Genomic DNA, 13090 nt, shown 5'->3' on the forward strand with positions numbered 1-13090 from the left:
TCCTTGAAGAAGCTGTCTGTACCTGCTTCCTCTTCCTCCCCCAGGCCTTTGTCATTCGGGTGACATCCTTATTACTCAATGAAACTGCCCTCTCCAAAGGTACCAACAGCTAGTCATTGCCAAATTGAAGAGTCTTTTCTTGGTCCTCAGCCTTCCCACCTGTTTGCTACATTAGGTTCTGTCAGCCACCTTTCCCTCTGGCATTCTCTATCATCTCTAGGTCTTCACAACGTGGCCCTCTCCTGGTCCTCCTCCTACCTGTCCGACCATTCCTCCTAGAATACCTTTGTTCACTGCTGTTCTCCTGAAATCTTACAGGCCCCTGACAAAGGTAAGATGGTCACCAGTTTCTTCCAACCTGTCATTATCCTATTTTCCGTATCACAGTCTCTAAAGGTAGCTGGTCCCCAGGGTTCTGACCCAGGCCCTTTTCTCTTCTCTCTGTACACTGTCTCTCTTAGAAACCTCATCATCTCCCCTCGGTTTAATTATCATCTCTATGCTGATTATTCATAGATCTATCTCTCTGACCCCAGTCTTCCCCTTGAACTTAAGCTCGATGTCACCAGGTATCTCTTGGACATTTCAAACAGTGTTTGCTGGAGACATCTCACACTCAGCTTGTCCCAAATGGTGTTCATTATCTTTTCCCCAGAACCCTCCACCCTTTCAGACTTAGCCTGTTTCTGAGGAAGGCCCCAGGTTCTTAAGCTTGGCATTATCCTAGAGGACTCAGTGTCTCTCACTGCACATATCTGATCCCCTCCAGAGTGCGTTTGCATCCGGCGCCTTCTCTCCACTTACATACCTGCCTCCTTAGTTCAGGCCCTCGTACCTCCCTGTGGGATGGTTACAGTAACTGCCTCGTTGGACTCTTCACAAGCACCTTCTCCATGCTGCCCCCAGAGGGATTGTTCTTGAGTGCAGATCTGACTCTCTCCCTTCTCAACTCAGCCAACCCCCAGGACTCCCAGTCACCCCTAGAATGTGATAGAAACTGCTCTGTGAAGCTTTCAGGTTCCTTCACTAGCTGGCCCAGCCTGGCTTTCCGGCCTTATTGGACATTAAAGCCTCTCCCACACTTCGCACTAAAACCGAACTCTCTCTGCTTCCCTGTCTGTGGCATTCCATCTCCCATCTGCACGTCTTGATGCTGGCCATCCCATGCCTGAATGCACTTCTGCCCCCCCAGCTTCAAAGATTCCCTCCCTTGCTGTTAGACAGACACAACTCAAGCACGGCCTTCTGCACGAATCCAAGACCTCTGCCCTTCCTGCCAGACAAAGTCCCTTCCAACTACTGTGTCTTTGTTTTCTTTGTATTTACTCTGCATATACTTCTATATGTACTTGTCACCTGCATGGTAATAGCAGCCCCTTGCGAGTAAAGATTGTTTTATTCTTTGTGTTTTCGTCCCTGGTGTTTATCACAGTACCTAGCACACAGGAGGCACTTTATAACATTGATGATGCGATAGCTGACATTTACATAGCACTTTAAGCTTGAAGAGCTTATCTGTATATTCCCAGCAGCCCTGTGAAGTAGCTGCTGTTATTGTCCCCATCTTATAGATGAGGGCACTGAGGCACAGACAGAGAGGTCAACTGATTTGTCTAGGATTACACAGCTAGGATCTTAGAGAAGGTTAAACTCAGGTCTTCCTGGCGCCCAGACCAGAGTTCTGTCCTCTCTGCCACCTGCTTATTGCTTGATTGATGGAATCAATAAGCACATATTAAATGCTTGCTGTGTGCTGTTCACTTTCCTGGATATGAAGGGAACAAAACCAAAACCAAGAGAGTCCCTTCTCTTAGAGGGATTACCTCCTGTCAAGGGAAACAACATTCCATAAAATGTTCAGACGAAATATAGTTTTAAAAAGGATCAGGCAGCCCCTGGAGGCTTAGAGAAGCCTATTTGTAGTGGCTTGTACATTATTGGAAAGGATTCTAGAAGAGGCAAGGAAGGACCACTTGCTGGGGCCACAGCCTGTGAGGACGAGGGTTTGGCTGCGCTGGAGAGGCACAGGAAGGGCAGCGATGGATACCCTGGGATCAGAGATAGGGTGGGACTGGTGGGCTTTGAAAGACCAACTTGGGGAGCTTAGACGTGATCTTAGAGTTTACCGAGGAGGGAAGTGATGTGGCCAGACCTGCGCTTTGTGGAGGAAGGCTGGAAGAGACAGGGAGAGCGGCTAGGAGGCCATTGCAGTAGTCTGGGCAGGAGGTGATGAGGCCCTGAACAATGAGGGCAGTGACTGTGCGGAAGGGTCTTGTAGAGGAAGCAATGATGAGGTCTGGCAGCTGAGGGGATTTATGAGGTAAGGTTGTAAACCTGGGGGACTGGCACGAGCAGGGCACCCTCAGTAGGGGCAGGCGGTTTGGAGGGCTTGGGAGGAAGACACCAAGTCGAGTGTGGGACATGCCAGCTATGGAGCCAGTCTGCAGGCTGCTCTTGAGACCCCTGAGAGGTCATCTGGCCAGGCCCATGGGGGCAGGGTGACTCGTGAAATGACACGGCCAGGGTCTGATCCCAGGTCATAGGACTCCCAGTCCAGCCCTACTTCCACCGCACCGCAGCTTGCTTTTGTGGGGGAGTGGAGACTCTGCAGGGCTGGGAATCAGGAGACCAGGGCCAACCAGCAGGGTGACAGTGCCCAAGCCATTGTGTGCCCTGGGGCTCTGTTTTCACACCGTGAAATGGACGTGTCTGGCTGTATTATTAAACTCATACTGTGTGCACACCTCCATGCCAGGGCCTAATGGAGGTAAAGAGATTCAGTGCCTGCTTTTATGAAGCTTCCTGTCTAGCAGGGAGAATAGGACCCATTCATAAACATGCAGTCAGCATGGTAGAAACCAAGTACCATGTGAGGCACAAGGAAGTAACAAGCAGTAGCCACCATTGGCGGGGAAAGAGAGAGCTCCTGTACCTGTAATTACATTACTAGTGGGATCTCCCAGGATGAGGAAATTCCCTCTGCCAATGGAGCTTGGCAAGCACGAGAGGTTAACGTCTTGTCTAGGGCCACACAGTTGTTATGTCTGAGGTGAACCTTGACCTGAGTCTTCCCAACTTCAGGGACAATGCCCTGTCCCCTACACAACTGTGGCTCTCTTATTTACAAATATGTTCTCAAAGGTAACATGATTAGTTTTTAATAGAAAATCATGTGAGTTTCAATTTCATAGAGAACTGAACCTTTCTGGAAGAGATTGTAGACAATGTAATTATCATCTAAAAACTAATTGAAATTTTAAATTGTATTTTAAGACATTTGCCTTTGGTTGGTGATGACAGATAAAGCAGAGAAAGAAAGATACAATTACTTCTGCATTTGGAAACATGTTCCTCTTGGAGACAAGGCCTGATAGAACATGTCTACATGGACAGATGACCATACTCTTCTTTCTCTGCTGTATCAGTCAGCATCACCCAAGGGCAGATGGACTGTGTCTGCAGTGTGTCAGCATCTTTGTTGGTCCATTCAAGTTCCGATCTAGGAGGGAGCCTTCTGAAATCATGGCACACTCTTCTTTGCCTTTAATAGTTGAATTCGTGCTTAAGCCTTTGATCTCCTGGTGTTCTAGAACCTTGTTGGAAATGTTTTTAGTTATGTTCCCTAACTCTACTTTCCTTTGAAAGTGTTATCGAAGAGACATAGGACTTTTCTAGGAGTGCTGGCATCTAGTCTAATCTCTCCCTAACCTCCTTATGAACCTTTAATCCGTTCATATTTATGTTAGTTTTTTAATTAAAGTGATTAATATTCTCTCTCTCCCTGCCTTATGGGAATGTTGCAAAATTGCTAAAATAATATATCTGAAAGTGTTTTGAGTTTTGGAGAAAATTTTGAAAGATAAGGACTTCCTTCTTTGTAAGATCAGGCTATGAGACTGGTTCCCTTCTATGGCTTATGGGAAAAGGTACTCATTACTTTATAGTCTTACCTTGTATGGTGAGCCATGTGTTGTGGGTAGTTGGGCAATAGGGGAAGGAGCATACTCTGGAGAATGAGAGGAGGCAGAGTCACCCCTACCCCCTGGGCAAATTAGTTGACCTCTGTGGGCCTCTCTAAAGTGAGAAGGTTGGATGAGATGATCTCTGTGGTCCCTTATAGTTCTGGAACATGCTACTAAGAACTTAAAATAAAAGTTGCCCCCTGAATTATTTCTATTATTTAAATTCTAATTTAAAACATAAATTTTCCTTTCTTTTATGAAATAGTATCGATCACTGAAAACTAATAACTTATCACTGATAGCAAGACCTTCCTTTGCTCATTTTAAAATTCAGCTCTTTTCAGGCAAAGTGAAATGCTACAGAATTTAAAAAATTTCTATTTTCAATTTTCTAATGATGAATTTACTTTTAAGCATAGGATAGAAAGATTTGCCCTTGATAATTTGAAGATGAATTTAGCCTCAGTTATATGATATCTTCCCTTCCTTTATCAGAACCAAAGTAAATAACCATATTGGATTTTGTCATGGTTTTCATGGTTATTGTGATACATCTATTACCCACCTTTCTCAGGAAGCAGTAGAAGATCATTAAAAAGCTCTGCTTAGTAGTTATCCAGGTATCCCCACAGAACATTTTTGCAAGTAGTGGCCTTTATAAAGCCAGCTTCAAAGCCTTCTGATTCTTCTAGTCCTAGAGACCATCTGCCAGTTGGACACAAATATGCACGTAACTTGGAAATGGGCTGAATCAAAGGCTCTTGTCTATTTGTGTTTACCCCACAATTCCGCGTTACTCTGGAACAGCAAGATGTTTATTTTCTGCTCATGCTCATGTTCCCATCTTCATGCTAGAGAAGGCTTTGTTCTGAATTAAGAGAGCTAAAAATTCCTATCAGGGACATGACATTCTAGTTGCTCAGGTTTGACGTCTCCAGATCATTTTTACCATTTCTTTTCCTTTTTCCTTGTAGCGGTTGCTCAGTCATCAGGTTCTCCTAGGTCATCTCTCAGGGGCACACATCCATTCCTTCCTCCTACTTCTGTGGCAGTAGCCACATGGCATCTCCTCTCTGGACCGTTGCAGCGGTCTCAGGTCCTGTCTCTCTCCATCCTTGGTCTTCCCCTTCTCGACCAGCCTGCACCAGCCTCAGCGGCTTCCTCTTTGTCTCCTCCATCACTGCTTTCACTTGGACATTCTCTGCTCCAAAACCTCTTGGGATTTATAGGAACCCACAGAGCCAACTCCATACTCCTAAATCTGACATTCACAGCTCCTCACAGGCTGGTCCCCACCCGGGCACGAAGCCTGTGTTCTAGGGAGACCACTCTTTTCTTTGAGTTTTATTTTCTCCAAACATTGGTGTCTCCTCAGACTCAAGGAGTTTTATCAGTGATATTCCCTCCCTCCTTCCCCACACTCTTCCATCCCTCTAAATGCCACCTGGCCTCCAGGATCTGGCTCAAATGTGCTTTTTTGCTCATTTTCAGGAATGGCAGTGTGCACAGTCAAAGGGCTGTTTCTTCTTGGAAGAAAATGGCGAGATTGTCAGTCATCAGTACAAGATCCATCTAGCCCAGAGGTCCACAGTCTATCTTACTATTAGACCTCTGAAGCTGAATCAAGAAGAAGGCAAGTTGACAGTTTCTGTCTTTTCTTTTAGAAAGTTGGTGAACAGATATCATTGCTACAGGTGTTCATAGGAGTAATCCATGTTTCCATTTCATGAATTAATCAACACATGTTCCCATAGTAGTAAGAGTGTATGAGAGTTTGAAGTTGCAAAGCCTTGGTACCAATAATGGGATCGCTTTAGATGTTTTATTAAGATATGGGGTTTTTAGGGGCAGCTAGGTGGCGCAGTGGATAGAGCACCGGCCCTCAAGTCAGGAGGACCCGAGTTCAAATCCGGCCTCAGACCAAACACTTGACACTTACTAACTGTGTGACCCTGGGCAGGTCACTTAACCCCAATTGCCTAAAAAAAAAAAAGAAAAAAAAGAAAAAAGATATGGGTTTTTTAAAATTTTAAATCTATAAAAGCAAGGGAAAATCTGATACCTTTTGTTAGTATATGATGTAAAACTAGTTGCAGTGCACTGACTTTTAGATTTTCTATTTCTGGCCTTAATTTTTTTTTATAAGCTTGAGAAAAGGTCTTGTGAAGCCTTGAAAATCCTACTCTTCTCTCAACTACAATGCCTCAGGGATGATAAATATCGGGCAGGGTGCTTTTTCAAAGCTCAAGTGACCACAGAGCAGTGAGATTACCGGAGTTTTTGCTTTCCAGGTCTAAAGTCAGGTTGATTTAAGGTCCTTTATCTGGTCATTTCAGCCACAAATGGGCCTGCTTCCTCATTACGCACAAACGGATATCAGATAGCACGTGCCATGTGCTGCTTGTTCACTTCTCGTGATGGACCTTTCCACAGCTCGGTGTGCGAATGTTTCTCTTGAAGGGTTTATCCGGTTATGATGCTATGTATATACTATGTATGTGTGTGTGCGTGTGTGTGTGTGTGTGTGTATGTATGTTTTTTAAATGGACCTTTGATTTCATCTATTAGTGTAAATGGCATCTTCTCTGTGACTTCTGTCATTCCTAGTCTCAGAGAGCTGCCCAGGGTCCTGAGCGGTCGTGTGACTTGCCCAGGGTCTCCCAGCTCGTGGATGTCAGAGGCAGGGCCTGGCCTTCCTGTCTCCTGCACCAACACCCTTATCTAATATGCACATTTCCTTCCAACCTTGCACCTACAATGGACACTCTAGAGATGGTCCCCCTGTGGCATCTCAGCCAAAAGGTTCTGCCACATTTTCGTCCTGCACAGCCCGTTCGAGTGTTCTGTGGCAGCGCACAGCTTTGGTCCTTCAGTGAAAATGGCTGGCTGCTGTTGCGGCCCCGCCCTGTGGTGTAGGGACAGAACAATCCCTTTTGGAAACTCTTTCTAGTTCCCAGCAGTCTTTATTTGTGGAGTTTATTTTTAATTATAGGATGTGAATTTAACAAAAATAATAGTAAATGATGCTCACAACTAGCAATTATAGTCAGTAATTCATTAAATATTTATTAAGCATCTACTGTGTGCCAGGCAGTGTGCTGAGAGCTGGGTATACAAATCAGAAAAAGAAAGACAAACACCTGCCCTCAGAGAGCTTACAGTCTCAGGAAGGGAGACACCACACAAGAGGAAGTTGGAAGAGGGGTAGGGAGGACGTCAGTGTATCTTGTTCCATGGAGTTCAAACCAAACAGAGCTGCTGATGGAAAACACCATCTAGAGAGCCTGCTGTGTGCCGGGCGCTGGGCTAAGCCTTCAAGAGTTGTTATCTCATTGGATCCTCACGACAGCCCTGGGAAGGAGGAGCTGCTATCATCATCCCCATTTTACAGATGAGGAAACTGAGGCGAATGGATAATTTATTGCTTCAGAACTTTTGAACAAGGATTGAAGAGGGCAACTCGGTGGCACAGTGGACAGAGCACCAGGCCTGGAGTCCTGAAGACCTGAGTTCAAATCCACCCCCAGACATTGACCGGCTGGGTGAGCCTGGCTAGCTCGCTCTGCCCCTGTTTCCTCATCTATTAACTGGAAATGACGATAGCTCCACTCCAGGTCTTCATGAGGCTTTCAGGAGACCATAATTGCAGAGCCCTGTGCAAACCTCAAAGAGTGGACTGGACTGTTACTCATGATGGCCGGGTGCAGTAAGTCTGTCAGTGAAAGGGGATTAGGGATCCACCGTCAACATCAACAGTTATTAAATCATGGTGCGGGATTGGGTCACACAGAATTCCCGTCCTCTAGATTAAGACTTTCAGGAGATAATTAGCACAGACCTTCTTACAAGCTGCATTATGACTGGGCCTCAATGCTACATTTTTATGTCTGAAAATAAAAGGTAGAATAGGCAGTTTTTGAGTTTTTGAAAAAATTTTGGTGGGAGGGAACTAGGGTATATTTGCTGATTTGCAGTTACTCAGGAAAAAGGCTAATTGATTGTTGTTTAAAGGAATTTAAAGATTTTTGTTTGTTTTAGGAGTATCACCTCACTGGTTGTCCATGGACACTGCCTTGTATCTTCTCAAGGAAAGTGAAGGTCCGGCTAATCTGCAGCTTGTGTGTTTTACCGAATTGCGGAATAGAGAAGTACTATTTTTCTTCACATTTCTGATATTAATTTTTAAAATGCCATGTGTACACAGATGAGGCAAGTTCTGGTGTGAGGTAGAGAGCACATGTTCTGTGCATGCCGCATCTCAAATCGTTTGTTGAGAATTTTGTCAAAGGGTGAGCGATGGTCTCGTGACTAGGAGACCTGGGTTGTGGTCCTCAGTGTGGCCACTGGACTAGTTTTGGGGCCATAAACATTTCATGAACTATGCCTCGGTTTCCTCATCTGTTAAACTGAAGATTTGGATCCATGACTCTTAAGACCATAAACTCTAAAATTCAGCAAACATTGAGCTCCTCTGCTATGCAGGGGACTGTGCTAGATGCTCAAAAAGATAAAAATCAGTTGCTTCCCACAGGGAGCTTATGTTCTAATGGAGGAAGCAGCAGGGACACAGATAAATAGATACACAATGATTTTTTGGCTAGGAACGGCACTAATGACTTGTGTCTGAGACAGCCCTGGAGCCGAACTGCCGTGGAGGGGGTGGAGTGGGGGATACCTCTCCTGCCTGTGCAAAGGTGTCCCATGGAGATGGGGGTGCTGTGAGGGCAGAGGAGGGAACAGAGGTGAGAGCCAGAACCCGAGGGGCTCCACGTACCAGGCTGGAGCATTTCCATTGACCTGAGCCCTGTACCTTGTGAGATAGGTGCCTAGCTATCCCCACTTTACAGTTGAGGAGACTGAGGCTCTGATTGAGTGACTTGCCTGATATTGACTCTCAAGCCCAGCGTTCTCTGCCCTGCATGCTGCTGTATTTCTCATGTGACCTCTTGAAGGGCGGCAGCCCCGCCGTGCCCTTAGTTATGGCTGTTAGGCTAGTGGGGGGACATAGCATCATACCGTGCCTGTCTGGTATTTAGTGAATTATCATTGAATAGAAGTAAAGATTCTCTGTGGAATCTCCTGTGTACCAGGAGTCTTTTTTCTTCTTTAGCCTCTGCCCTTTCAGTCTCATAGGGATCTCATCTAATATTGTCATATTAGATTGTGTTATGAAATTTTAATCAGCATGAGCCTAGCTCAGCACAATAGCACTGCTAGAATATTCTCACATGGACAAAGTTTAGGGTTTTCATGGAAAAATGATTGATAATAGTGAATTTTTTTCTAAACGAAAGCATCTAAGACTTTGGCAGAGTTCGTTCAGCTGTTTTTCTCAGTTATCTGACTAAAACATAGAAAAATGTTATCTTCACGTTGTTGAGGCTTCATTTCTATTTGCAGGGTTCAAAAATATACTGATATGACAAAACCTCTGTTTTACCCGTCGAATTGTTCTGATTTTTCTAATCATATATTTACTCAGAGGCCAGATATGTGAGGCAGATACATAAATGTGACCATTTATTTTATGAGAACTACAAAACACATCTGGTACATACCAGAAATAATACTATTCAAGGACTTACTGCAGTCTCATATTTAATCTTTCTACAGGCCCAGCGACAGACAAATATCTCCCTGATGTAATGTTATATGAAAGTCTTTATTGGAGGCCTCCTAACAGACAAGTGTAGTTATAGGCAAGGAAATATTAAATGACAGAAGTTAATGTTTTGGCCAAACTCTTCTTCAGAGCTGACTCCCAAGTTAAGTTCCAGATAAAGCATTGTCCAAAACAATAGCTTTTCCCATTTTGTTTTAGGTAAAATGACTTTCATATGAGATTGCCTCTCTGTAAAATGTTAGTCTATCAGAAAGCCTGTAATAAAGTTTGAATGAGATTCTGCTTACCCTTTTATTATACACATTTCTGTTTGTGTGAAGGAGGTATGATTTGTCATATTTACAAAGGGGTTTTTTAATTTTTAGTTTCAGAATTACGTTCTTTAAAGAGAGTTTAGTAACTGTAAAAGTAGATTTTTTTTTTGTCTTTGCCTTCTCTAGTGACATTTGGGGCTGGGTACAGAGGATAGCCGTGGGAAGATAGCTCTCCCCCCAGTCATTCCTTCCACTGCTCACTTGCCCATAAACGACCATCTGTGTAGACCTGGCCCCCTTTTATTTTTCTGAATAACCCTGGGAGTGCTTAGGATCCTCACTAAAATGTTGTTGGAGTTACTCTCTGTGAGAGAGGCTGGTCGGAGTCAGAGTCAGGGCTTAACCTCGGGGCTCTGACCTCTCAAAACTGGAAGAAATGCCAGCTCTGCCAATCTGGTGAGGAGGTGGTGCAGAGGAGAGCACATAGGGCCTGAAGACCTGAGTTCAAATGTGGCCTCAGATACCCACTTCCCTATGTGACCCTTGACAAATTACCTACCGTCTTTCTGCTTCAGTTTTCTCAGTTGTAAAATACTGCCCAGGGCTGCTGTGAGCATCAGATAGGACGTGTTTGTAAAGTGCTTTGTACAGACAGAGGATGGATGGCTCTATGCTTAGCCATCTCGCTGCCACAGAACTTAGGCCCCAACACTAACTCTCTGTCAGGACTTCAGCCCCACGGAGAGCCCTGCAGATAGCCCCACCGTTCTAAGCTTCCCTCCCGCAGGTCAATGCCTCTTTTACTGAGATCATTTGAAAACTGGCTGTGCAAATAAACCATAGCCTCACGCTTACTTTGCTGTTCAGGCCGGGGGGAAGGAGACCCGAAGGAGAAAAGCTGCACCTTTGTGGTGGAATCACCATCATGGGAGCTTTCCAGGCTCCAAAACAAGCCATCTTCAGAGGTGATCTGTCCGTGAGCATTCAGGGAACACCACGTGAGTGTACTGAAGACAGATCCACAAGCTGGAATGCTGTGAGGCATTTACAAAGGTAGATGGCAGTGGAGGGGTAGGCAGACCCCATCATTTGCTGGAGGTGCATATATGCTGTCTGGGACCGTCTACCCCATACACAGACCAGACACTTAGTGTAAGATATAAAGGGAGTTCTTCTGAGACACAGACCATGAGGATTAGGCTCTAACTCCCGAAACACTCAACATCTTGTTATGAAACATGACCTTCAGGGACCCCACTAGTGAAGGGCTCACATACTTACAATTAGTCTGGCTCACACAAGCCATGTGTTCTTTTAATTCTAGTAATTGTACTTGTCTTATTTGAAAATCTGTAGTTCATTTCATTCTGCTTTGACTTAATCATATTTTTATCATAACAGGAAATTGCAATTTTCCTTTAAGACCAATAGCTTCTCATAGAATCACACTAATTTTTAATTAGACACATATTTCCATAAAATGAGGTCATTGAACTAGATGATCTCAAATATTCCTTCCAGCTCTAAATCAGTATAATATCAATGACATCTAAATCAATATGAGCGTACGGGGTTTTTCCAGTGTGACAAAATACTTTTGTGGGTCTCTTTTGTCAGAGCGCTCATCTCCCACTGGCCAGCACTCTGCCAGCTGGCCTTTTTTGTACTTAGGCTGTCCTTCTGTAGCGCATCCAGTCTGTGCCCCTGTGCTGGTGACTCCCAGCCTTTCTCACTGGATACAGAAGGGCCCGCAGCCTCAGCTTGAGACAGTGGGCATTAGGTGGGCCTCTGCCCAAAAGGACAGCCTTCCATTCTGTGCTTGGTCTTTTTTTTTTTTGGCTGGGCAGTGGGGTTAAGTGACTTGCCCAGGGTCACACAGCTAGCAAGTGTTATGTGTTTGAGGCTGGATTTGAACTCAGGTCCTCCTGAATCAGGGCTGGTGCTCTATCTGCTGTGCCACCTAGCTGCCCCCCATGTTGAGTCTTGCAGTACCTTCACATCATACGAGAAGAAGCAGGTGATTCAGTAGTCAGTCATCTGCTCTGTTTCCTTGAACTATGGGGATATTAGTGAAGTAAAAACAGGGCTTTTTGCTTAAGAATTTCAGCAACTGCATGAAAAGGGCACCTCAAACTTCGTACTTCCCCGTTTGGCAGCACAAACATTAGTAAACATTGTAACTTCCCCTTTGGTATAGGAAGGAGGGGAATATGCATTTATTAAGCATCTCCTGTGTGCCAGGCGCTGTGCTGAGCACATCCCATTTGATCTTCACAACAGCCTGCAGGGAGGTGCTCTAGCGGTGAGAGACATGAAGGGTCTCCAGAATGAGTAGAAGAGCCCTTCTGCTGATGGCGGCCTTTCGTGTCACCATGTCATGGGGATGACCCTGGCATCTTGAAGGACGTCCCAGCAGTAACCAGCTCCGGCAGAAAGCCTCCGCAGAGTCTGGGCCAGTTGTGACCTGGCTGTCCGCTGTCTGAGCATCAGCCTCGACAGATTCAGAGAGGCCAGCAAATCCAGTGGAGAAGGCTTGGGAAAGCACAAAATTTGGCGAAATAGCAGTTGTCATTCTTTTAGTCACTAGACACTTATTGTTATTTGGGCCACAGCAGCTCCTGGTAACCAGCTCTTCAGTCATCATTGTGTTTACTGTCCATAGAGATGAAATCGTGAAGTTTAGGAAGCTCTGACCTGGGTTTGAATTCTGCCTTTACCATTATATTGCCTGTGTGTTCTTGGGCAAGTCCCTTCTCCAGCCTGGGCCTCAGTTTCCTCATCTGTAAAATGAGGGGTTTGAGCTTCATGACTTCTAAGGTCTATCTGTTCCAGTTCTATTAGCTTGTGAAGTCATAGATTCCTAAGAGTGGTGAATATTGGTTTTAAACACACCTAAAGTTACTGTTGGTAAAGACTTATAGAGTTCCCTTTTATTCTTTTGAGAATAGATGTATGGATGGAGTGGTGAATTAGGATCAGGACTTTATTATTTAATTCCTTTCACAACTGGCTGTTGGCTGAAGAAGGAGAAAAAACACATTACGGAAGAAGCCAAGCTGGTGTGCAGAGGTGAAAAGGGAGAGTTGTTTCTTACAAAGAAATTTAGGTAAGCTTTGTTTCCAGGAGGATTGTAGCCCCTTTCCCCAGCTCCACAAGGTAGCCCGACATCATCAGACCAAGAAAATGGCCTGCCCGTGATGCAAAGCAGTGCTCAGCTTCTGCCTCGTGGGCATTCCTTCCAGCAGTACAGT

The 13090-nt window shown here is 45.0% G+C and overlaps 1 protein-coding gene across 2 annotated transcripts in view; it reads left to right on the forward strand.

Moving 5' to 3' along the window:
• The window catches only part of EFCAB7 (EF-hand calcium binding domain 7), a 56088-nt gene that overhangs the window by 28200 nt on the left and 14798 nt on the right, over positions 1-13090 (forward strand). For both annotated transcript variants that reach the window (XM_020993035.2, XM_078156681.1), the window contains exons 7-9: positions 5454-5595; positions 8001-8110; positions 12788-12945. In XM_020993035.2, coding sequence (XP_020848694.1) covers positions 5454-5595; positions 8001-8110; positions 12788-12945 — 410 coding nt within the window. The remainder of the gene's footprint in view (positions 1-5453; positions 5596-8000; positions 8111-12787; positions 12946-13090) is intronic.

This window comes from Phascolarctos cinereus, unplaced genomic scaffold (assembly GCF_003287225.1).
Source record: "Phascolarctos cinereus isolate Bilbo 61053 unplaced genomic scaffold, phaCin_HiC Scaffold_5;HRSCAF=322, whole genome shotgun sequence".
Lineage (NCBI taxonomy): Eukaryota > Metazoa > Chordata > Mammalia > Diprotodontia > Phascolarctidae > Phascolarctos > Phascolarctos cinereus.